This window comes from Salvelinus alpinus, chromosome 17 (genome assembly GCF_045679555.1).
Source record: "Salvelinus alpinus chromosome 17, SLU_Salpinus.1, whole genome shotgun sequence".
Lineage (NCBI taxonomy): Eukaryota > Metazoa > Chordata > Actinopteri > Salmoniformes > Salmonidae > Salvelinus > Salvelinus alpinus.
In genome coordinates this window covers 24,372,147-24,399,323 of record NC_092102.1, presented here as the reverse complement: position 1 = coordinate 24,399,323, position 27,177 = coordinate 24,372,147, and the positions used below count along the sequence as shown (strand labels likewise).

Here is a 27,177-nt window from a genome sequence, read left to right as displayed (position 1 = left end):
AGTTTTAGAAACTTGAGTGTTTTCTATCCAATACTAATATGCAAATATTAGCAACTATGACTGAGGAGCAGGCCGTTTGATATGGGCACCTTTCATCCAAGCTACTCAATACTGCCCCTTCAGCCATAAGAAGTTAACTAAAGTTAATGAGTGTCCGTTTTTAACTAAAGCTTTTCACTCCTGGTGGTCGTATTTATTTTAATACATTCTGAGCGAGTCAGACCTACATTATTAAAAAATAACCCCAAAACCATAATTCTATGGACAAGAAAACTCAGGCACAAACCAAAATAATAAACGTTTATTAAATTATTATTTAATTTTTTTTACACTTAAAACACAAGTCATTTGGAAGTTAAAGTGGAATGTTTTTCATACACTGCATAGTAAATTCTCCCCACTACACCCATACAGAGTATGCACAGTTCAACTGCAGCTCAGCGGTATAATACATGTATCCTCTTTGATTTTTCAAAGATTGTGTGTAGCAACTCAATATACAAGATCTGCTAAAGCATAAGAAAGTAACACTGGATAAAAAGTGTTGTCAGACATAGTAGAACCTGTGATGAGGGATGCCCTATTAGAGATTGAAAGGACACAGCCAGACTTTTCCTCATTGTGTTGTATTCCTTATACACTGTCATCTTACTTGCCTCAGAGAACTTAACATTCAGCAGTCAGAACTATGCCAAGTTAAGTAGTCATTTCATGTTTTTAAAAAGGCAAGATTATGTAACACATTTATATAATAAGTTCCACATCATTAAAGTGACATAGAAAATACTGATCCAAACCTTTACAATATAGCCTTAGCAGTGTCAGAGTAATAAAATAAAATAAATTAACGACACCAAAAATTCCTAATATACCAACACTTACAGTGGCAAGAAAAAGTATGTGAACCCTTCGGAATTACCTGGATTTCACCATAAATTGGCCATCAAATTTGATCTGATCTTCATCTAAGTCCTAACAATATACATACATAGTGTCTAATAACACAAATTGTATTTTTCCTTGTCTATATTGAATACATAATTTAAACAGTCACAGTGTAGGTTGGAAAAAGTATGTGATCCCCTAGGCTAATGACTTCTCCAAAAGCTAATTGGAGTCAGGAGTCAGCTAACCTGGGGTTCAATCAATGAGACGAGATTGGAGATGTTGGTCAGAGCTGCCTTGACCTATTAAAAAAAACAAAAAAACAAAAAAACTCACAAAATTTGAGTTTGCTACTCAAAAGAAGCATTGCCTGATGTGAACCATGTCTCGAACAAAAGAGATCTCAGAAGACCTAATATTAAGAATTGTTGACTTACATAAAGTTGGAAAGGGTTACAAAATTATCTCTAAAAGCCTTGATGTTCATCAGTCCACGGTAAGACAAATTGTCTATAAATGGAGAAAGTTCAGAACTGTTGCTAATCTCCCTAGGAATGGCCATCCTGCAAAGATGACTGCAAGGGCACACCACAGAATGCTCAATGAGGTTAAGAAGAATCCTAGAGTGTCAGCTAAAGATTTACAAAAATCTCTGGAATACGCTAACATCTCTGTTGACGAGTCTACGATACGTAAAACACTAAACAAGGATGGTGTTCATGGGAGGACACCACAGCAGAAGCCACTGCTGTCCAAAAAAAACATTGCTGCAAGTCTGAAGTTTGCAAAAGTGCACCTGGATGTTCCACAGCGCTACTGACAAAATATTCTGTGGACAGATGAAACTACAGTTGAGTTGTATGGAAGGAACACACATGCACCACTGTGTCGAGAGAAAATAAAGGCACAGCACACCAACACCTAACCCAACTGTAAAGTATGGTGGAGGGAGCATCATGGTTGGGGCTGCTTTGCTGCCTCAGGGCCTGGAAAGCTTGCTATAGTCGACGGAAGAATGTATTCCCAAGTTTATCAAGACATTTTGCCAGAGAATGTAAGGCTATCTGTCTGCCAATTGAAGCTCAATAGAAGAAGTTGGGTGATGAAACAGGACATTGACCCAAAACATAAGTAAATCAGCAATAGAATGGTTTCAACAGAAGTCCTGACCTCAACACGATTGAGATGCTGTGGCATGACTTCGAGCAGTTCACACCAGACATCAAGAATATTGCTGAACTGAAACAGTTCTGTAAAGAATGGGCCAAAATTCCTTCTGACTGTTGTGCAGATCTGATCCGCAACTACAGAAAACGTTTGGTTGAGGTTATTGCTGCCAAAGGAGGGTAAACCAGTTATTAAATCCAATGGATCACATACTTTTCCCACCCTGCACTGTGAATGTTTACACAGTGTGTAAAATAAAGACAAACGTATAGGGTTCACATACTTTCTTGCCACTGTATATACTGTCCAATAGGCCCACAGGAATTGATTACATCAGACACTGATTGGCACTGAAGGCCAATAAACATTGCCAGAGATAACCCTCTTTATTGGGTCATGTTATCACTGGGATTGTTCCATAATATCTCGTGCCTAAGGCCAAAATCAGCAACAATGAAAAGCTACCGTGAAATGTATATACATCTGGTGGCAAATAATTGTCTGTAAGGTTTCAACTGGACCCTGTAAGCTGCTCATTCATTATCAGATGTCTGTATATGTGTTTTTGTCTGTGTTTGCATGTGTATCTTGTACACATTTGTGTGTGTATATTCTTACCACGTGTGTGATCCAACATTTACAATAACACAAAAGGTCATGGCCCCCCATTTTCTGCATTGATCAATTGTCTGTGGCCAATCTGTGAGTTTAGTGAGCCTGTTTGTCACAGCATCATGTGATGGTGCCTATGGGAAGTGACAGTGCTGTGCTATCAGATGTCCGTGGTCTCCAGGATCCTGGGCGTGTCCATCTCCCCGTTGGTGCAGCGTTTGCCGTTGCTCTGTCCATTGGCTCGGTAGTGCACACTACCACCTGGCTTAATGATGGTGTTCCCCTCAGGAGCGGTGAGCTCCAGGCTAACTGTAGCACGACTCGTCTCGGTCACAGAGGAGTTGGTGTGGTAGTGGGAGTAGGAATCTGTCCATTTCCACACCAGCTTAGTCTGTAACCATTTCCTCCTAAGACATGCCTGCACCTATGGAACCAGACACTGAGTGGTTTAAGAGCAACATAAATGCTAGCTTGAACATTCTCAGTAAATACTGGCAAACAAATATATAAGAATTTCTGAATGATAATGATTATATTATTAAATAGAAATGTAAATTGTGATAGGTATACTGAGCTTAATAATCATATTTAAGATACTGGCACTTACCTCTGCATTGTAAAAGCAGAATATAATTGCGACCAGCAGTCCCTATATAAATATAAAAGTAATTCAGTGAATATTGAGTGTGGAGAGGTTATAACAATGTTTTGAATACATGATACATACTGTATGTAGGCTAGTTATATTCATTTGTAAGGCACTGTCTATGCTACCAAACATCGATTTAGGTTTGTATAGAATGGAACTGTGAGCAGCACCATCCAATCCATACCTGGAAATGTGCAAAAATGTTCATGATGAACTCGTAGATGGCCCTGGCCTTACGTCCCTCTGGCCTCCAGGGAACCAGGATGAACTGGGCTCCCAGCAGAGGGATCAGGATGAGAGTAGCTCTCACCACCTTCATATAGGCATTAGACTCTGCACTGTGGGTCACCTGCAGCTTGGTGATCAACACACGCACTATATTGAGCAGGAAGAACAGGTTCACCTGGAGAAAGAGTGTAGAAGAGGAAGGGGAATAGAGTGAGTGAATTGCATTCAGTGATCGATTGTTTTCCATGAGCAATTGGCGTTTGAGAACACTTTGGTTGCTATTTCTGCTAAATGTTTGTTTGTTTTGGTAGTGCAGAATCACCAGCAGGGCAGCATGGACAGGCCCATGGATGATGTAGAGCAGGTGTGTGTCAGAACTGATCCAGCATCTGGGAGACAAAGAGACAAACCTGAGCTCAACTGAGACAGAAACATCTGATTCTGAGTTTAACTGAGATATCAGTAACTGACAATGTTGTAATGCAGTATACAGTGCAGAATGTCAATCTCTGCCACTAATATGCACTGTATTCAGAGGGAGTTGTGACACATTACCTGTCATCATAGAAGAGCCCACGGGCCACAGCATGTGTGATGGCAGGAATGATGGGGAAGCCTGGGAGAGAGACGGAGTTCATGACTGTTGAGCTTCTATAAGGCCTTCATAGATATGACATAACAAATAGAGCTCTCATCGGGGACCCCCAGACATTTCACAATTTTGTTGTAGCTCTGAACTAGCTCACCTGATTCACCTATTCAAGGGCTTGATTAGTTGACAAGTTGAATCAGGTGTGCTAGCTCTGGTATAGATCGACTGGGGGTACCCGAGGAGAGGTTCAAGAACTGATAACGCACAGGCGGCTGGTGGCACCTTATTTGGGGAGGACGGACTCATGGTAATGACTGGAACTGAATAAATGGTATATCAAACACGCAGTTTCCATGTGTTAGATACCAATCCATTCACTCAATGTGATAGAGATATGAAAGCATAGAAGACTCATTGCACATTATGTAAGGGGAACTGTACCTCCTTACCTTCAGGCTATGCCCAAACACTACATCCCAACCATTCTGCCACCTCTGGTCTCTTAGCCCTCCCACCCCTACGGGAAGGCGGCTCCCGCCCAGTCAAAGCTATTCTCGGTCCTGGCAGCCCAATGGTGGAACAAGCTTCCCCCTTAAGTCAGGACAGAGGAGTCCCTGCCCATCTTGCGAAAACGTCTGAAACCCTACCTCTAGTATCTTAGATAACTCACGGCACCCCGGACATCTGATCATTTACTAAAATGGCATTGTAAGTAAATTACGTGCTAGGGGAAAAGGATGGTCAAACAATGAATATCAGACAGCAGAGCAGGACACAGCAATTTGAACAGTGAAAAATAAAGATGCAGTCACTCACCCCAACCCAGGACATAGTACCAGCCCAGCTGCTGCTCTCCCACAAACACAGCCACGATGATAAGAGTGTGCAGGTAGATCCCCTCACACAGCATCCAGAAGTAGTTGGATCCAAACGTATACTGGTTCAAGACTGTCAGAATCTTGCATCCAATCTGAGAGAGAACACAGGGAGAAGCCTCAGGACAGGGGTTGTTTTTGCACATATAAAATGCTAACTTTAAATTGTCACTGGCACTCATTTCCACACATTGTGGAGTGTAGCACCTCAAGATGTTCACCAACCGAGTTCAACCAGTAGCTATTCACCCTGATGGCAGAGATGCACAGTACTTACAGGGTTGCTGGCCCCCAGCTGCTGGTTGTTGGCTACAGCAGAGAGCCAGATGACAGTGCAGATGGAGTTGAAGATAAAGGACAGGAACATGTTCTTATGGAGGGAGATCCTCTGGCAGCTCAGACTCCTAATGGGAGGATTAGAACAGAAAGGGAGGCGCACACTTAGGAAACAAACAAGTGTGTAACTGTATCTACACTGGCTCGTATAGGGTCATAGGAAAGCTCAGTCTTTCATTTGACTATGTGAATGAATGTTGGCAATGTAGGGAACAACCAAAGACCTCTGTTTAGAATAGAGGGCTCTGGTGTAGGAAGAGCAATACAAACAGAATCACTTTGATTAGAGGGTGTAAAGTGAAAAGGTACACTAAAGTGACATTCAGAGCACAGTCTATCTGGTGGGTCCATAGAGGAAACGATGCATGACTCACTTGAAGTAGGAGAAGATGCAGAGTGAGATGATGAGAGATACCACAGACAATCCATGTCCCACAATGGCCAAGTAGTACAAGCTAAACGCAAACTGGGCAAGAAGGGAAAGCATTAATTCCCTTCTTTAACCTGGTAAACTCAGACACCATCTGGTGGTATTTTTTAAATGACACATAACATGTAAAATCCCTTCATTAGATACATTTAGACTTCAAAAAGTCCAAGAAACGCATGCCTAGTATTGTTAGAAAAGGTAAGAACCGTGGGATTCTGATACAGGTGTACAGCAACAACGTTCCCAAAATCGTCCCCATGTTAGGGAATAAGAGATTTGAAAGTCTAGGTTTGAAATAAAATATGTTACACTTACCATTCCAAAAGGATACATTTTTTGTCATATCTTTTTCCTAATGCTGGCACTCAAAACATGTGCAAATTCCTATAGTAAGACAGCCATTTTAAAAGTGCAGGCCTTATGCAACATGCCATGCCTTCTTACAGGAATGCTATGCATACAGTGCATTCAGAAGTTATTCACACCCCTTGACTTTTTCCACATTTTGTTGTGTTACAACCTGAATTTAAAATGTATTAAATAGAAATTGTGTCACTAGCCTACACGGCATTACCCTATAATGTCAAAGGGGAATTATGTTGTTTAGAAATGTTTACAAATTAATGAAAAATGAAGTGCGGAAATGTCTTTAGTCAATAAATTTCAACCCCTTTGTTATGGCAAGCCTAAATAAGTTCAGGAGTAAAAATTTGCTTAACAAGTCACATAAGTTGCATGGAGTCTTGAATGACTACCTCATCTCTGTACCCCACACATACAATTATCTGTAAGGTCCCTCAGTTGAGCAGTGAATTTAAAACTTAGTCAACCACAAAGACCAGGGAGGTTTTTCAATGCCTCGTAAAGGGCACCTATTGCTAGATGGGTAAAAAAAAAAAAAAAAAGCAGGCATTGAATATCTTTGAGCATGGTGAAGTTATTAGTTACACTTTGGATGGTGTATCAATACACCCAGTCACTACAAAGATACAGGTGTCCTTCCTAACTCAGTTGCCGGAGAGGACGGAAAACACTCAGGAATTTCACCATGAGGCCAATAGTGACTTTAAAACAGTTAAAAACAGTTAAAAACAGAGTTTAATGGCTGTGATAGGAGAAAACTGAGGATGGATCAACATTGTAGTTACTACACAATACTAAACTTAATGAAAATATTGAAAAGGAGGAAGCCAAAACATGTATCCTGTTTGGAATATGGCACTCAAGTAAAACTAAAAAAATGTGGCAAAGAAATTCACTTTATGCCCTGAATACAAAGCATGATGTTTGGGGCAAATACAACAAATCACTGAGTAACACTTCATATTTTCAAGCATGGTGATGGCAGCATCATGTTATGGGTATGCTTGTCATAGGCAAGGGCTAGGGTGTTTTTTAAGATGAAAAGAAATACAGCTAAGCACAGGCAAAATCCTAGAGGAAAACCTGGTTGTCTGCATTCCAACAGACACTGGTAGACAAATGTACCTTTCAGCAGGACAATAACCTAAATCACAAGGCCAAATATACACCAAGAGGATATTGAATGTTCCTGTGGCCTAGTTACAATTGCCTAAAATCAGCTTGAAAATCTATGGCAAGTCTTGAAAATGGCTGTCAAGCAATGATCAACAACCAACTTGACAGAGCTTGAAGAATTTTATAAAGAATAATGTGCAATCCAGGTGTGCAAAGCTCTTAGACTTACCCAAAGAGACTCAGCTGTTATCACTGCCAAAGGTGATTCTAACATGTATTGACTCAGGGGTGTGAATACTTATGTTAATGAGATATTTCAGTATTTCATTTGAAATAAAATTTGCCAACATTTCTAAAGACATGTTTTCACATTGTTATTATGGCGTATTGTGTGTCAAATGGGTGAGAAAACAATTTCATCTATTTTTAATTCAGGCTGAAGGTACTGTATAAGGAGAAAGCTGAAGTCATAACATTTTCACTGATGTAATCAACTCATGTCAGATTCCCAGTTCGTCCACTAGAAGATCACATGACATGACCACTTGAAACTAGAGGCGTCTGGTTTGGGTAGTACCTCACAGTGCGAAAATGGCTGAACGGATTTTCAAGCCTGACATCTTAAGATGACCCAAAACTTATCATTAAAAAAAAAATGTAACACACAGACATGCGAAGGAACTTTAAAGTTATTTTCTGATTCATTTTTCCCCATTGGAAACGAGAGATCAACAGCAAATATGGAGGATGCATTCAAGGTCATGACATATTAAATGTGGATGGATAAGAAATTCATTGCATTACGCTGACCACCAGGGTGTACCATTTCCATTCATACAACATTTTTGCACTTCTGGTGACTTTACCTAAATGACATACTCTATTACCATGACCATAGCATAGCACATGATTTATGGCCTATGGGAGGATTCTTATGACATCGCCAGCAGTAAGATTTCCAAAAATAAAACTGCTGTAGCTTTCGAAAGATATGCCACTTTCTATTTTCTGACTGAAATTGACAGAGTGGGTAGCAGTTAAGCTCTGTGGGCCCAAAACAACCCTCAGTGTTTAACAGGTAATAACTAAATGAACACAATAGAGAGAGATGAACTTAAAAACAATCACTAAATTGACTAACAAAAATGTCTAAGCCACTGTCAAAATTACTAAACAAGTTGGCTTAGAAGTATACCGTCAGTTTGTCCTTAGTGTACATCTGACACTGGGTGTAATTGGACCAAATACGGTTGCTCTCAGGGTGACGAAACCACTGTCCGTCCGAGTTGCATACTTTAGTCGCTTTCTCTGTTTGAATGGACACAGGGAGAGGATGATGTCACAAAACACTTCAGGTTAGGCATCATTATTAAATATCAAGTCAGTTTAATTGTGATTGTTAGATGTGTGGCTGGCTGGTTTACCCGAGGGGTCAAAGTCCTGGAAGTACACAGGGCAGAGCTGCATGGCCGTGCCAGGTGCAGAGTCATCCCAACACAGCCAGCCGTCCCACGTGCGGTTACAGAATGTGCCTGCAAGGGGCGACAACAGAAGAGTAACTGTGTACAGTGTATTATAGTAATGCAACTGTTTCATGTTTAAAATGTTAAGGATCATTGCCTTTGTTATCTCTGAACTGTTTGTTATATCATGGACATAATATAAAGAGAGAGTGACATTGTTAGTGATATTAGAACTTCTAAAACATCTAAAATCTAGGGCTAAATCTGTCACCATAAAATACAGTGTTGAGGCATTTAAGACAAACTGAAAACGGTCTCTTATTTCCTGTGAATGTCATGCGAAAGCAGAGTAATGAAACAGATTAAAAAAAGCAAACACCTGTTAAATGTTTAAAATGTCTGTTCAAAATTAATGATTTACTACATTGAAAATAGTATACATGCATTTAAAACAGAGAGAAACAGCTACATGTGCAAACAAAGATCACTTTAAAAAAACAGTCCTAGTGAACAATACAATGAAGTCTGTGTCCAGGTTGTAGGTACGGAAATAGAGTGCAAAATAGCATTTCAAAAGCCTTGTGAGGTCGAGATACAGGGGCAGCTTGGAGACAAAGACCACTTCCCTCCTTTCAGACCTTTCTCCCCTGACCTGCCCCACTCCTCCACTCTGCTATACTGTATGTGTGTGCACATGTGTGTAGTGCCTCACCAGCTTCAGTGCGTGGTGGGTCATAGATGATCTTCAGGTAGCACTCAAACTGAGCTGAGAGGATCTGGCTGCGGGTCACGGTGGTCGACAAAGGGATGTTGGGCACCTCCTTGGATGACAGCATGGTCCCCACATCTTCACAGTGGCATACCTATTGGATGTTTAACAGCCCTTTTATAGATTCTAATCTGACAAAAACACACATATTCAGGAGTCTCTCTCACCTCAACGGCCAGTAGTAGCACCGGAAGCCATAGCGCTGGGATCCTCCACATTGTTCTATATGGGACAAAGAAAGGTGTTGCCAGTGAACTACAGTGACTTGTGAAAGTAGTCACCCCCTTTGGCATTTGTCCTATTTTGTTGCCTTACAACCTGGAATTAAAATTGATTTTTGGGGGGGTTTGTATAATTTGATTTACACAACATGCCTACCACTTTGAAGATGCAAAATATATATTGTGAAACAAGACACAAAAGAAAACTGAACACTTGAGCGTGCATAACTATTCACCCCCCCCAAAGTCAATACTTTGTAGAGCCACCTTTTGCAGCAATTACAGCTGCAATTCTCTTGGGTTATGTCTCTAAGCTTGGCACATCTAGCCACTGGGATTTTTGCCCATTCCACAAGGCAAAACTGCTCCAGCTCCTTCAAGTTGGATGGGTTCCGCTGGTGTACAGCAATCTTTAAGTCTTAACACAGATTCTCAATTGGATTGAGGTCTGGGCTTTGACTAGGACTTTTAAATGTTCCCCTTAAACCACTCGAGTGTTGCTTTAGAAGTAAGCTTAGGGTTATTGTCCTGCTGGAAGGTGAACCTCGGTCCCAGTCTCAACTCTCTGGAAGACTGAAACAGGTTTCCCCTCAAGGATTTACCTGTATTTAACACCATCCATCATTCCGTCAATCCTTACGAGTTTCTCAGTCCCTGCCGATGAAAAACATCACCACAGCATGATGCTACCAGCACGCTTCACCTTGGGGATGGTGTTCTCAGGATGATGAGAGGTGTTGGGTTTGTGCCAGACAGAGGCTTCCTTGATGGCCAAAAAAATACATTTTAGTCTCATCTGACCAGAGTACCTTCTTCCAAATGTTTGGGGAGTCTCCCACATTCCTTTTGGCGAACACCAAATGTGTTTGCTTATTTTTTTCTTTAAGCAATGTCTTTTTTCTGTCCACTCTTCCGTAAAGCCCAGCTCTGTGGAGTGTACAGCTTAAAGTGGTCCTATGGACAGATGCTCCAATCTCCGCTGTGGAGCTTTGCAGCTCCTTCAGGGTTATCTTTGGTCTCTTTGTTGCCTCTCTGATTAATGCCCTCCTTGCCTGGTCTGTGAGTTTTGGTGGGCGGCCCTCTCTTGGCAGGTTTGTTGTGGTGCCATATTCTTTCCATTTTTTAATAATGGATTTAATGGTGCTCTGTGGGATGTTCAAAGTTTCTGATATTTTTTTATAAGCCAACCCTGATCTGTACTTCTCCACAACTTTGTCCCTGACCTGTTTGGCGAGCTCCTTGGTCATCATGGTGCCACTTACTTGGTGGTGTCCCTTGCTTGGTGGTGTTGCAGACTCTGGGGCCTTTCAGACCAGAGAGAGATTATATATAGATATATAGATATATATATATAGAGAGAGAGAGATCTTATTTAGGGGCTTCATGGCAAAGGGTGTGAATACATATGCACGCACCACTTCCGTTTTTAAACATGTTCTTTTTTTTCCATCACACCAATGTGGACTATTTTGTGTATGTCCATTACATGAAGTACAAATAAAAATCTATTTCAATTACAGGTTGTAATGCAACAAAGTAGTAAAAACGCCAAGGGGGATGAATACTTTTGCAAGGCACTGTATGACGAGAGGAATCACAAGCATGGAAATAGTAGAGGGGAGCGGCTGTATTTCTAACTGTGGGATATACAGTGGGGAGAACAAGTATTTGATACACTGCCGATTTTGCAGGTTTTCCTACTTACAAAGCATATAGAGGTCTGTAATTTTTATCATAGGTACACTTCAACTGTGAGAGACGGAATCTAAAACAAAAATCCAGAAAATCACATTGTATGATTTTTAAGTAATTAATTAGCATTTTATTGCATGACATAAGTATTTGATACATCAGAAAAGCAGAACTTAATATTTGGTACAGAAACCTTTGTTTGCAATTACAGAGATCATACGTTTCCTGTAGTTCTTGACCAGGTTTGTACACACTGCAGCAGGGATTTTGGCCCACTCCTCCATACAGACCTTCTCCAGATCCTTCAGGTTTCGGGGCTGTCGCTGGGCAATACGGACTTTCAGCTCCCTCCAAAGATTTTCTATTGGGTTCAGGTCTGGAGACTGGCTAGGCCACTCCGGGACCTTGAGATGCTTCTTACGGAGCCACTCCTTAGTTGCCCTGGCTGTGTGTTTCGGGTCGTTGTCATGCTGGAAGACCCAGCCATGACCCATCTTCAATGCTCTTACTTAGGGAAGGAGGTTGTTGGCCAAGATCTCGCGATACATGGCCCCATCCATCCTCCCCTCAATACGGTGCAGTCGTCCTGTCCCCTTTGCAGAAAAGCATCCCCAAAGAATGATGTTTCCACCTCCATGCTTCACGGTTGGGATGGTGTTCTTGGGGTTGTACTCATCCTTCTTCTTCCTCCAAACACGGCGAGTGGAGTTTAGACCAAAAAACTCAATTTTTGTCTCATCAGACCACATGACCTTCTCCCATTCCTCCTCTGGATAATCCAGATGGTCATTGGCAAACTTCAGACGGTCCTGGACATGCGCTGGCTTGAGCAGAGGGACCTTGCGTGCACTGCAGGATTTTAATCCATGACGGCGTAGTGTGTTACTATTGGTTTTCTTTGAGACTGTGGTCCCAGCTCTCTTCAGGTCATTGACCAGGTCCTGCCGTGTAGTTCTGGGCTGATCCCTCACCTTCCTCATGATCATTGATGCCCCACGAGGTGAGATCTTGCATGGAGCCCCAGACCGAGGGTGATTGACCGTCATCTTGAACTTCTTCCATTTTCTAATAATTGCGCCAACAGTTGTTGCCTTCTCACCAAGCTGCTTGCCTATTGTCCTGTAGCCCATCCCAGCCTTGTGCAGGTCTACAATTTGATCCCTGATGTCCTTACACAGCTCTCTGGTCTTGGCCATTGTGGAGAGGTTGGAGTCTGTTTGATTGAGTGTGTGGACAGGTGTCTTTTATACAGGTAACGAGTTCAAACAGGTGCAGTTAATACAGGTAATGAGTGGAGAACAGGAGGGCTTCTTAAAGAAAAACGAACAGGTCTGTGAGAGCCGGAATTCTTACTGGTTGGTAGGTGATCAAATACTTATGTCATGCAATAAAATGCAAATTAATTACTTAAAAATCATACAATGTGATTTTCTGGATTTTTGTTTTAGATTCCGTCTCTCACAGTTGAAGTGTACCTATGATAAAAATTACAGACCTCTACATGCTTTGTAAGTAGGAAAACCTGCAAAATCGGCAGTGTATCAAATACTTGTTCTCCCCACTGTACTTCTATGGTCTGGTTCATGGTATAAATTATTTGCAGCAATAGCTCCCTTTGAATGGACCACTCAACAGTAATTGGCCATACTATATGAGGAGACAACAAAAATACATGTTTGTTTATGTGTTTGTGCTGACGGAACACACATTGCAGGGTCTCAGAACAGGATGTCCACTCAACAGGTCACAGCACTGCAGTCGTTCCGCCCATGGTCAGGGAACATGCATATTTACAATACCAAGAAAGACCAGGATGTTTATTTGAAGATCGCTGAAATCTGATGTAAAAGTATACAAAGCTTGTCCCTCATGAAATCCACACTCTTCTTACAAAATGTTAATTCACTAACCCAGCAAAAGAAACCTTTTGAATTATAAAGCACAGTCAAATTCCAGCTGGAACAGGAACATAGAAGTATTGATCTTTGAGTACTACGAGACATATGAAAACATATTTTTAGTGAGTTATTAAAAAATGATGAGTGTAAAACATGAGCAGAGGGAGAGAAAGACAGGAGGAGAAGAGGATAGAATGTGGAATGCTTTGGAGCTTTGGGGAAGACTGTTAGTAAGGGAGGATGAGTCACACACTTCCAGCTCTCTCTCGCTCCTTACCCCCGGGTTCTTTGGAAATGTCATAACTGTCAATGGTCACACAGAGATGGGTGTGGATCACAATCTAAGGGAGCCACAGCATCTTACTGCAGCTCTGCTCTAGATCTCTTGTAAATTGTCTTTGACCTTTTATCTGTGACCATGGGTGTGGGATAGAGAGATAAAAGAGAGAGGAATACAGAGAGAGAGAGGGTAAGACCTGGTACAGAGGCAGAACACAAGCCCCATGGCTGACAATCCACAGAGACGCACGGTTGGCCCAGGAACTCAATACACTGGTGTAGTCTATATATAGGGTCCTCTCTCTTCAATGGCTTGTCACCTGATCAAAGTCCCAGGACGGACACGGGTGTCACACTTGTTCAGTAGTGTTCTCATACAACACCCTTTCAAAATCAAGCAATGTTCCCATTCCCTTTCAGTCTGTAAAACTACTATTTGCCTCCTATGCCAAGGAAAACAAACACACTGAGTATTAACATTTTATAATTTGTAGTAGTAATATGATTTTTTGGGTCATTTGTTGACAATACAACTATCACTTAATCAAACTGCTCAAAACTAATGAACCAAAATGATGTAGTGCCTAGTTAACGTTTATAGTTTGATAACTGCTAAACTCTGTCAATTTCTATAGTTTCACTTCACAAATGTATCAATTTGACATCCATTTATGTTTGAAGGTAAAACCAAATCTATGGATAAGGCTGTAAATACTACATAATCATTCTCCATCAGGCAGTGTGCTGGTGTAGTCTATATATAGGATCCTATATCTCTTCAATGGCTTGTCACCTGTCACAAGTGCTCAGTAGTGTTCTCATTCAATGCTATACAACACCTTTTCACAATCAAGCAACTTCCCATTCCCTCTGTAAAACTGCTATTTGCCTCCTATGCCAAGGAAAACAAACTGAAATGAGAACTGTAATTACAGTCTGGTTGTTATCATGAACTGAATAGTAATGAGCAGGATATTACATCCTGATGATATCAATTAATCAGACTTGATTCACTATATAAAAAATGTCAAGTGTCACATGACACATGACACACGAGCCCTAGAGAGAGAGTGAGACGCACACAGGGAAATCAATCAGATTGTTACAGAAATTAAAACCTCTTATTTGACATATTGGGAAAATGAAACAAAAACAAAGAATAAACTAAATTGCTATTTGGCCCTAAAAAGAGATTATAAATAACTCTACTCTAAATTAGCTCTACTCTGTCAGAAATACAAAACAGAGACCACCAATACAGGACCACAGAATGAGTAGTAATACCCATAAAACCTAGGGGTCAAACAAGAAATGATTCCAATTGTTTTTCCATCATTCATTTTTCCTATAGAAGATTTTAGAAACACTTCCAATAAGGGCTGTTTCGTGTAGGCTTACCATGGCGTGATGTTTTAATAACCTTGTAAATCTCTAGGACAAGGTGACTTTTATCAATATATATGTCTGTATTTATCCCCCCAAAATTAAAAGCTAATTAGCTGCTAATGTGGCTATCATAAAGAACTACAAATGCCATGATGATCTGGATGAGACTGCCAAATCGAGGAAAATGTAAGAATCTCTGGATTCTAATGTTAACTACATTTAGTCATTAATAAATTGGCAACATTTCTTTAAAAATCGACAATTGTCTTAACTGTCTTGTCCAAGTTTTAAATTGACACAATACCTGTTAGCAAATGTGTCAGCTAGAGATGACATGCAGGAGCTTGCAGGGATTTGTAGTCTTGCATGATGTCTACTTTTAATCAAAATTAGCATTTTCAAATCTGAGTGTAAATAGAGCCGAATATATTGATAAGACACTTTGTCCGAGAGAGATCTACATGGTTATCCAAACGTCACGCCAGGGTAAACCTACACAACACAGACGTAATTGTAAGTGTTTCTAAAATTCCCTATGGGAAAAATTATTGGTGGAAAAAAGATTGGAACCATTTCCCTGTTTGACCGCTAGGTTTTATGACACTTCCACTGTGGGGCTTTATTGGCTATAGAAAAAGGGAGACACAAAAAGACTTGGCTACCCAAAGAGTAGTGTGTATGTCGTCACTGCACGACAGGGGAAGTAAAGATAGAGATGCATTTCCTCCGCCATTAAAAATATATTATTCAGTAAGAGTCATTCTTCGAAGAAAATACTCAATTTATTCAAAAAAAAATATTATTAAACCCAGAGGAAAAATTGTAAATACTCAATGACGAAGGAGCGTTGGCTCCTCTTGCAGCCAAATATGTATTTGCCACTCATTGCCTGACACTGGGCCAATTGAGATATTGCGCGTGACTAATACATTTCAGTTAATTACTATAGCTCTCGCCCTTGGGCCAATCAGTGTCATTTTGTAAATGCCGGAACTCTATGGCCAGACGCATAATTCATCCAAGTTGAGTCAAAATCGGAACAGTGCTGTCTGAGGTATCGCGTGTGACGAAAGTACAGACTGAGACAGATCCACAGTCTCCTCCCAAATTAAACAGTAACACTCGCTATTATTAAAATTTCCATGATTATTATCCCAAATGGTAATGATGGTAGTTGTATCACTAATATAGTGGCGATTATAATAGTAGTAATAGTGTTAGTAGGTAGAAATGATAGCTAGTAGTGGTAATAGTGTAAATATAAGTGGTTGAAGCGTAACTTTTTGTAGTAATAGTGTTTTGTTATTTCTCATGAGAGCGAGAGAGACATTTAGTAATGACAAATACATTTGAAACTTCACGCACAGTAAAACGTTTGTATGACTTAATAAAATAGGGGGGGGGGGGGGGTGCTTGTCCATTGACAGCTACACCAAAGCACAAACTAATAAAATAAAGACAGCACTTCAAAAAGTCTATTTCACACGATAGCCTGCTGAATTTGCGGTAACTTTTCTTTCATTTCGGCATAAATTAAAATGTCGCACTGACTTGTTCACGGATTGATGTTTCAGCATTGTTTCAATGAAGAGTTCGGGGATCGACGAGCCATGAGCAACATACAGTTACAAGCCTGTTAGAGTTAGCGGCAGGTGAACGAGCAATATCCACCGTCGTACTGTAGTATGGATAAAGCCTGAGCTGGAATGGGAAGCTAAGTGAGCTGGCTAGCTTAGCAGTATACGTCTCAGGCGCCTTGCGAGGCTATTGGCCCCTTAACCTGAGCCCTAATCTAGGTTCAGCAGAATGTCAACTCAAAACAAAAGACAGTGTTAAAGATCGACTCCTTAGTTGCTGCATCCATTTAATGATATGTATGCCCATTGATTCTTAAAAAATATAAACTTAAATGCCTCAGCTTAGTTCAACTGTCATACCACATCAGAACCTAAAACATGAGCTTGTTTTACTCCAATGTTTGTAAACAACGTGAATGGGAACAAACACTGTATATCCTCAACATGGCTATGGTTACAATCATTGGTCATGGTCATTCCTTGTATCTTTAGCCGTCTATGAATATGAGGTGACAGCTTTCTTATTGTTTCAGATTCTAGCTTCAAGGAATTAATATAATTGGTCTACCAGCATCCCAGGTAGTTCACTTAATTCAAGATATAATTGGTACTTATAATACCTGTAGTTAAGCAAAAATAAATGCTCTACACTATTTAGATGTATTTATTCACTGGTTTGCAGACCAGGACAAACAGTTAAGGTATGACTATATAAAAATGTAATTACTGCTAGAAACTGTCCCTTGACAACCACTCAGGAGGCTCTTCATAACCACTCAAGGAAATTCATGAAGTTGTCATTCCAGTCCAAGTCTTCTTTAAGGCGGACTCAGAGTTATTCTAATCTTTGATATAGGACCATCAAATCAAAGTACTTTAACTTGTTTTAAATATCCTCGTGTTACATGTAACACTGATGCGCTCTTTGCTAACCTCTTTATCCATGTACCATTACAGTATATGGATATTTTCAAGTTCACCCTTCCTTACATCATTTTCTACCAAAGAGGCCTGCCACTGGAAAAGTACAGATGTGACTACAGTGTGTCTTGAACATCTTGAATAATACCAACTTGTTTCAAGCAGACCACCATAGTCCCCGTGCCCAAGAACATCAAGGTAACCTGCCTAAATGACTATCGTCCCATAGCACTCACTATTTAGCCATGAAGTGCTTTGATAGGCTAGTCATGGCTCACATCAACACCATCATGCCAGAAACCCTAGAGCCACTCCAATTCACATACCGCCCCAACAATCTCTATCGCACTCCACACTGCCCTTTCCCACATGGACAAAAGGAACACCTACTGTATGTGAGAATGCTGTTCATTGACTACAGCTCAGCATTCAACACCTTAGTTCCCTTCAAGCTCATCACCAAGCTCATGACCCTGGTACTGAACATATCCACGCTACTGGATCCTGGACTTCCTGACGGACCGTCCCCAGGCGGTGAGGGTAAGCAACACATCCGCCATGCTGACCATCAACACGGGGGCCCCTCAGTGGTGTGTGATTAGTCCCCTCCTGTACTCCCTGTTCACCCACGACTGCGTGGCAGTGCACGACTCCAACACCATCATTAAGTTTGCTGATGACACGATGGTGGTAGGCCTGATCACCAAGAACGATGAGGCAGCCTATAGGTAGGAGGTCAGAGATCTGGCAGTGTGCAAGACAAAGGAGCTGATTGTGAACAACAGGAAACGATGGGGCTGTAGTGGAGCGGGCCGAGGGCTTCACGTTGCTTGGTGCCCACATCACTAAGGAATTAACATGGTCCACACACACAGTGCCTCTTCTCCCTCGGGAGGCTACAAAGATTTGGCATGGGCCTTCAGATCCTCAAAAAGTTCTACAGCTGCACCACTGAGAGCATCTTGACTGGCTCCATCAACGCTTGGTACGGCAACTGTAAGGCACCCAACCACAAGGCACTACAGAGGGTGGTGAGTAAGGCCCAGTACACCACCGGGGCCGAGCTCCCTGCCATCCAGGACCTATATATTAAACGGTGTCAGAGGAAGGCCCCCCAAAAAATTGTCCGACTCCAGCCAATCAAGCCATAGACCGTTCTCTCTGCTACCGCACGGCAAGTGGTACCAGTGCACCAAGTCTGGAACCAATAAGACCCTGAACAGCTTCTAACCCCAAGCCACAAGACTGCTAAACAAGGCGGCTAGATAGCTAATCAAATAGCTACACGGACCATCTGCATTGACCCTTTTTTTAACAAACTCTTGCACTGACTATGCACACACACCCCAACATACGCACACATGGATACTGACGCCACACACACGCTGCTGCTCCACATATGCTGCTGCTACAGATGTCTATTATCTATCCTGTTGCCTAGTCACTTTACCCCTATCTACAGTATATGTGAATATCTACCTCAATTACCTTGTACCCCTGCACATCGACTCGGTATTGGTACTCCCTGTACATAGCCATGTTATTTTTACTCATTAGTGTTATTCACTGTGTATTTATTCCCTGTGTCACTATTTCTATTTTATCTTTAAGGACCCGTAAGTAAGCATTTCACTGTTAGTCTCCAACTTAACTACCAGTCACCAACATTTCCCTGAGCAGTTTGCTGTTTCCTTTTCCAGTTTTTTTCTTCTAACTTTCATTCAGATGTATTAATTCCTCTGAGACAGACCTTGATGACTACTTGGGTACTGAATGTCCACCCACACGTTAGAAGCATCTTTAAACATTTAACGTGAAGAGATGCTAATCATGCATTCCATATTTTATGAAAATTATTTGGATTTCCCAGCTCCTTTCTGACAACCCCATGACCCCTGAGAGCAATGCATCTTTCTGTCCTTTAGAGCAGGGTTTCCCAAACTCGGTCCTAGGCCCCCCCCACATCATTTCCCCCCCTCTTTTGCTTACTGTAGGTCAGGCTGTCATAGCTCACTGACTAACTCACTGAGGAGAAGCCTGTTTATTTGTATTACAAAAGGGGCTGTGGAGAGCCTCTCCGAATCCCAGGAAGGATGAAGTATGAGGAGGCCTCTCTCACTTCCACCCCCCTCGCCCAACAACCACAGGTTAAAAATAAGCCATTGTTAGCCTACACCAAGGCCTAGGGTTTTAGAGGGAAGTAAACTTTGAACTTCCATCATTAGACGTCAGTAATATCGTTTAACTTTTTTTAAACATATAACTGCCAGGAAATGTGACTTTGATAAAACTAGAACAGTTATGTTATACACGCCAACAACATACTGTGTGTAGGCCAACCTCAACTAATGTATGGACCACAGTCAAAAGTCTACTATGACATACGGTAGGTAGAGTATTCTTTACTTTTACTCTGATTCCATAAATCTCAGAGTCAACTTTTGTTTTCCAGGAATTTTCATAAAGCTTTCTATTGGTGAGTGATTATGGACTTTTCCCATAGCTGGATCCAGAAATAGTTTTCGAAGCTTGGAGCCATGCCATACTGTTTTGCCAGAGAGAGAGAAAGAGAGAGACAGAGACAGAGAGATTAGACCGTCCACAACCACACTGTCCCATCACTGTGATACTCCAAACAAACACACTCTCCCACTGGCCGTGGTGCCAGTAGGACTGGGTGGACATACTGCACCCACTCCCAACACATACAAAAATATGATCCCTATTTTATGATCCAGATTTTGCCACAACCATCCCCCCACTGTACTGATATCCATAACACTGACAGAGCAGGTATGACATGTTTCAGACCTCCTGTGGTTATATTACTTAAAGGGTTTATGCATGCCCCTGGCAGTTTATATACCATCCTGCTACTCAAAATAATCCATAGGTAACATTAACCCCTGGTCCCCTTTCCTTCCACTACCCAGAAAAAGCAGTTAGTTCGGCACAGGGTCTTGGCATGATCGCAAAAGGGTTTTGGACTAAAGTAGCAGGCACAACACATACCACTCAACAGCTGCCTGGCAGGGGCAGTGTGTTCTAGGGCAAAGATATGTTGGAGGGCTGGGACTCCTGAACAGAACCATTAAAACCAGCAACACAATATGCACAAATAGAACAGACCTGGAAACACCTCAAGTTGCTTACTTACTGATAGCCTTTGATGTGAAAGCCTTTAATGTTAAATTTGAGTGACATACAAAACAGTCACGTGTAGTATGTAATTATGCAGGCACAACAGTCAAGGATATTCGTAATTTAATTTCACTTCCATCCTTTGTTCTTAGAAAGCCAACTTGTTGCAATAACCACGACCGCACGAACGCAGGCACATACGAGCACACACACATTTAGATTTTTTTTAACTTCAATTTATACCCTCCAAATTCTCCAAACAAGGCAACCAACTGGCCAGGGCGTTTGTCATGCAACCTGTTTGGGTGGGGTTACTTGGAGACTGCGCGTGCATTAGTGCCCAAAATGTGCCCATATGACCAAATGCATTTTATTTGTCTAATTGATATTGTTTAGTTGATAGGCTATTCATTTTTCTTTTCTTAAAATGACACGGAATTCTATTTCGCTGGGCATGCATAGGCTAATGACAGACAATCGCGTCTATGACAGTAACCTAGATGTCACATTCTGTAGCTTGCAACAACAACAAAAAATGCTCTTATAGTGTTTAAAGCAAAAACATTTGCAGCTACAATGGACATCCTCTTGGAAAATAAGTAAAAAAATACACATACCTTCAGAATTTGTTGGATGCTCTCTACTTTCCAAAATCTTCCCACCTTCACATGTTCCAGTGTAAACGTCTCAGGCACTGTGTCCAGTCCGCACCAAAGCATTGAATTGATAGCCGCGATTGTTGAGGGCGGTCCGTCTCAGGGTTTTAGGGTTTTTATAATCAACATGAAATTTGGATTTCAGAGCCTAATTGGTTATTTCCATGATTGAATCAGTGTTTCAATTTTTTGAAGCAATGCTTACACTGTTACTACCACTGTAAATTAGTTAGTCTGCAACTGACTGTTGACATTAATGACATGAGTCTTTTAGTCTAGCAAGCTGCTGCTTCATTCAAATGAAATAGAAAACGCATGATTTATTGCTGAGGGGCTGTGATTTTTTTGTAGCAATTTCATGCGTTCCCAAATACATCAATATAGGCCTTGGTTGTCACTGGTTACCACAGCCACTGAGTAAAGATTGTCTAGGCCTATATTGTAAAAATTCATGAAAACAAAAATTAGATTTTTGGTCTTAATTTAAGGTTATGGTTAAGCATACGGTTAACAGAGTGGTTAGGGTTACGTTTAAAATCAGATTTTAAGAAGATAAATTGTAGAAATAGGCGGGGTTTAGCCATAATTATGACTTTGTGTCTGTGGTAACTAGTGATTGGCTACTAATAAAAAGGCACAAACTCGGCACAACCCGCATTTTGGTCACTGATTCAACGTCTTACTATCCAACGTTAATTAATATTCTAGACTAGTCTGTCTAAAACCAATGTCCGTAACTACATTTGAGGACACCGTGGTCCGGACCTCGGTCATTTTTTACATTTCATTTCTATATATATTTCTATACAGTACCAGTCAAACGTTTGGACACACCTACTCATTCCATAAAAAAATATATGTTTTTACTATTTTTTATACTTTGTAGAATTATAGTGAAGACATCAAAACTATGAAATAACACATATTGAATCACATAGTAACCAAAAAAGTGTTAAACAAATCAAAATATATTTATATTTAAGATTCTTTAAAGTAGCCACCATGTGTCTTGATGACAGCTTTGCACACTCTTGACATTCTCTCAACAAGCTTCATGAGGTAGTCACCTGGAATGCATTTCAATTAACAGGTGTTCCTTGTTAAAAGTTAATTTGTGGAATTTCTTTCCTTCTTAATGCATTTCAGCCAATCAGTTGTGTTCTGACAAGGTATGGGTGGTATACAGAAGATAGCCCTATTTGGCAAAAGACCAAGTCCATATTATGGCAAGAACAGCTCAAATAAGCAAAGTGAAAAGACAGTCCATCATTACTTTATTAAGACATGATGATCAGTCAATCCGGAAAATTTCAAGAACTTTGAAAGTTTCTTCAAGTGCAGTCGCAAAAAAACATCAAGCACTATGATGAAACTGGCTCTCATGAGGACCGCCACAGGAAAGGAAGACCCAGCGTTACCTCTGCTGCAGAGGATATGTTCATTAGAGTTACCAGCCTCAGAAATTGCAGCACAAATAAATGCTCCACAGAGTTCAAGTAACAGACACATCTCAACATCAACTGTTCAGAGGAGACTGCGTGAATCAGGCCTTCATGGTCGAATTGCTGCAAAGAAACCATTACTAAAGGACACCAGTAAGAAGAAGAGACTTGCTTGGGCCAAGCAACACGAGCAATGGACATTAGACCGGTGCAAATTTGTACTTTGGTCTATGAGTCCAAATATGATATTTTTGGTTCCAACTACCGTGTCTTTGTGAGATGCAGAGTTGATTATCTCTGCATGTGTAGTTCCCACCGTGAAGCATGGAGGAGGAGTTTTGATGGTGGGTCGATGTTTTGCTGGTGACATTGTCTGTGATTTATTTAGAATTCAAGACACACGTAACCAGCATGACTACCACGGCATTCTGCAGCCATACCCCATCCCATCTGGTTTGCGCTTAGTGGGACTATCATTTGTATTTCAACAGGACAATGACCCAAAACACACCTCCAGGCTTGTAAGGACTATTTTACCAAGAAGGAGAGTGATGGAGTGCTGCATCAGATGACCTGGCCTCCACAATCACCCAACCACAAACCAATTGAAATGGTTTGGGATGAGTTGGACCGCAGAGTGAAGGAAAAGCAGCCAACAAGTGCTCAGCATACTGTATGTGGGAACTACTTCGAGACTGTTGGAAAAGCATTCTAGGTGAAGCTGGTTGAGAGAATGCCAAGAGTGTGCAAAGTACACATCAATGCAAAGGTTGGCTACTTTGAAGAATTTAAAATATAATTTTCTTGGTTTCTACATGATTCCATATGTGTTATTCATAGTTTTGATGTCTTCATTATTTTTCTACAATGTCCAAACTTTTGACTGGTACTGTATATATAATTCAGTCAGATCAAGAATATATACAATGTACACAATAAAGAAAATCAATTATGGGTCAACATATAAACATTGCTCCCAGTGTTGATCAAAGCTCAGAACGATTATATTCTTGATCTGACTGAGTTCTAATCTCGCCTGCCTCTGCAAATGAGTGGAATTATAAATAGCAAGCTGCAGCGCTCCTAGTTGCCGGTGATTTTCATTCAGTAAAATTGCAATCCATTTTACGAAAGATTATGGATAATGACAAGATATTTCTCTCCGCCCTAACAATGGGAGTGGTTGTCTACAAAGCAGCACGGTGGGCTCTTTAGCTCCCACCCATCCTTTCTTTGGATTAGTGGATACATCTCATTATTGTAATCCTTTTTTAATATTCAATGAGGGTTGTTGACATCTTCCGCTTGTATTCAATGGAGAGAGATACTATTCTACTAGCCTCATGCCATGAATATGCAAAGCCATCTCGAGACAACTCCGATATAAAGTGTTTTTTCTCAGTTGCCGGGATGTCAAGTGTCCTTCTTATATCATTGCACTCGTAACAACTTAAGCATTACAAAACGTATATTCGATCAAATAAACCTCATGTAGCAAATAAGCCATTCATTTTTTTTTTGCCAAATTCAACACTCTCTCATTGACCTCCATACAAAAACTCCTTGCTTGGTGGGTGAAACACTGAAAAAACGGGCACCTGCTGGAGGGGGTCCGATTTTCCGCAGAGTTACTCCTCTCGCTACCTCTTCTGGACTGGAATATGTTCCAGGGATTAATCTGATGGCATTGAGAAGTTTAACACATCAGTCACCGGCTTCATTAATAAGTGCATCTGTCACGTCCTGACCATAGTTCCTATGTGTGTTGCTTGTTTTAGTGTTGGTCAGGACGTGAGCTGGGTGGGCATTCTATGTTGTGTGTCTAGTTTGTCTGTTTCTGTGTTCAGCCTAATATGGTTCTCAATCGGAGGCAGCTGTCAATCGTTGTCCCTGATTGAGAATCATATATAGGTGGCTTGTTTTGTGTTGGGGATTTGTGGGTGATTGTTTTCTGTGTCAGTGTTTGTGCCACACGGGACTGTGACGGTTAGTACGTTTGTTATTTTGTATTGTGTATAGTTTCGTGTTTATTAAATCATGGAAACTTACCACGCTGTACATTGGTCCTCCGATCCTTCTCGCCTCTCCTCGTCTGAGGAGGAGGAAGAGCTAGACTGCCGTTACAGCATCGACAACGTCGTCGCAACAGTGACCATACGTACATAGCCCAACCAGAAGCCATGGACTACAGGCAACATCTGCACTCAGCTAAAGGCTTGAGCTGCCGCTTTCAAGGAGCGAGACATTAACCCGGACGCTTATCCTGCTACACTCTCGGACAAACAGGCAAAGAGTCAATACTGGACCAAGATCGAATCCTACTACACCGGCTCTGATGCTCGTCGGGTGTAGCAGGGCTTGCAAGCTATCAAAGATTATAAAGGGAAACCCAGCCATGAGCTGCCCAGTAACACAAGTCTACCAGGTGAGCTACCTTCTGTGCTCGCTTCGAGGCAAGCAACACTGAATCATGCATGAGGTCACCAGCTGTTCCTGACGACTGTGTGATCACGCTCCTTAGCTGATGTGAGTAAGACCTTTAAACAGGTTAACATTTACAAGGCCACAGGGCCAGATGGATTACCAGGAAGCGTACTCAGAGCATGCGCTGACAGCTGGCAACTGTTTCACTAAAATGTTCAACCTCTCCCTCACCCATTCTGTAATACCTACATGTTTCAAGCAGACCACCATCGTTCCCAGGTAACCTGTCTAAATGACTAGCACTCACATCTGTAGCCATGAAATGCTTTGAAAGGCTGGTAATGGCTCATCATCCCAGACACCTTGGATCCACTCCAATTTGTATACTGCCCCAACAGATCCACAGATGATGCGGTCAGAGACCTGGCAGTGTGATGCCAGAACAACAACCTCTCCCTCATTGTCAGTAAGAGACAGTTTATGCTGGCTGGTGTGACGCAAATGCAGAGCCTCCAGAGGCACGCAGAGGCCAAATTGTGCTCCGCTGTGCACGTCTCAAATTTTCTAACTATGCGGAGGTCTCCGTATACCTTTGCATTGACATGATTGGTTGATGGTAGGTGAGGGTGGGAGGTCAATCAAGTATCAGTCAACTAAGACCTGATGAGAAGTTTGATGAAATGTGCTGTTGTGGAAAAATTCTTACACATTGACACTTGAAGTCAATCTTAAATGACTCATTGTTTATTGTCAGTGTGCTGGAGAGGTTCCAACCAACTCAATGCACCATGTCAATCAGGAGCTCTCCCCCTGGGCAGACCCAGCAGTTGTCTTATATACGGCTATACACAGAAGTTATTTTTGCATAATTAATGAATCATTACCGTGTTGTTTCATCCATGTGACCGACCAATACTGTTTCATGAGGCTTCCCCTCTCTAAGCTGAGATCTTGAAACTGAGATATCTTTAGTTTGTTCTCAAAACACGGTCGTTCAATCTCAAAACCACGTTTGGGCGTACTGCCAAATTGCAGCTACTGATAGGTGTGATTTGTACAGTCAGCCTGTAACGTCTCTCGTCGGAAGGCATGGACCAAAACGCAGCGTGGTAAGTGTTCATGATTCTTTGTTACTCAAAAACACTCTAACAAAATAACAAAGTGAAAAAACGAAACGAAAGTTCTGTCAGGTGCAGACACTAAACAGAAAATAACTACCCACAAAACACAGGTGGGAAAAAGGCTGCCTAAGTATGATTCCCAATCAGAGACAACGATAGACAGCTGCCTCTGATTGGGAACCACACTCGGCCAAAACAAAGAAATAGAAAACATAGAATGCCCACCCCAAATCACACCCTGACCTAACCAAATAGAGAAATAAAACGTCTCTCTAAGGTCAGGGCATGACACAGCCACTTGCATGAACACAGAAATTGGTTATTAGAACAGCACATGAATAGAACACAGAAATTAGTAAAAGGAATAGCACAAACATTTAAAAAAATCCCTTACAGTGCCCTAGCCTACCACACAAAAGCACTATGGATTTATTTTCCCTGTTTGACACAGACATGCTCAGGAAAGACATATCACAATTTAAACCTTCTACCTGCCTTCTTGATCCTATCCACACCACCTTCTTCAAAACAGTTTTTAATTGCATATCTAAAGAAGCGCAAGCTATTGTTAATCACTCCCTGTTCACAGGCACTTTCCCCACTGCACTAAAAACTGCTATGGTCAAACCCCTTTTGAAGAAAAGTCATCTAGATTCTTCAGCTTTTAGCAATTTTCGGCTAATCTCCAACCATCCATTCTTAAGCAAAATTCTGGTTATCAAACAGCTAAATTATTTTTTTAAATGTATTTTAGAAAAATTCTAACCTGTTTTTTGGGCCCACCACAGCACAGAGACAGCATTAGTTAAAGTGATAAATGATCTTGGAGCCAACACAGATGCAAAACAGCTGTCTGTCCTTGTACTCTTGGATTTAAATGTTGCTTTCGACACTGTTGACCATGATACCCTTCTGGACAGAGGTGGGTTGGCCT

At 41.3% G+C, this 27,177-nt stretch overlaps 1 protein-coding gene across 1 annotated transcript; it reads right to left on the bottom strand.

The window, feature by feature from the left end:
- Window positions 1-286: 286 nt before the first annotated feature.
- LOC139542575 (calcitonin gene-related peptide type 1 receptor-like) lies at window positions 287-21,347 on the bottom strand. Its single transcript, XM_071348169.1, has 13 exons — window positions 21,218-21,347; window positions 9,653-9,707; window positions 9,429-9,579; window positions 8,678-8,785; window positions 8,449-8,561; window positions 5,719-5,810; window positions 5,286-5,412; window positions 4,950-5,103; window positions 4,097-4,157; window positions 3,864-3,930; window positions 3,498-3,716; window positions 3,272-3,313; window positions 287-3,088 (listed from the first exon to the last, which is right to left on the bottom strand). Exons 2-13 carry the CDS (start codon window positions 9,701-9,703, stop codon window positions 2,825-2,827), a joined length of 1,449 nt encoding a protein of 482 aa, XP_071204270.1. The 5' UTR covers window positions 9,704-9,707; window positions 21,218-21,347; the 3' UTR covers window positions 287-2,824.
- Between the last annotated feature and the right edge of the window lie 5,830 nt (window positions 21,348-27,177).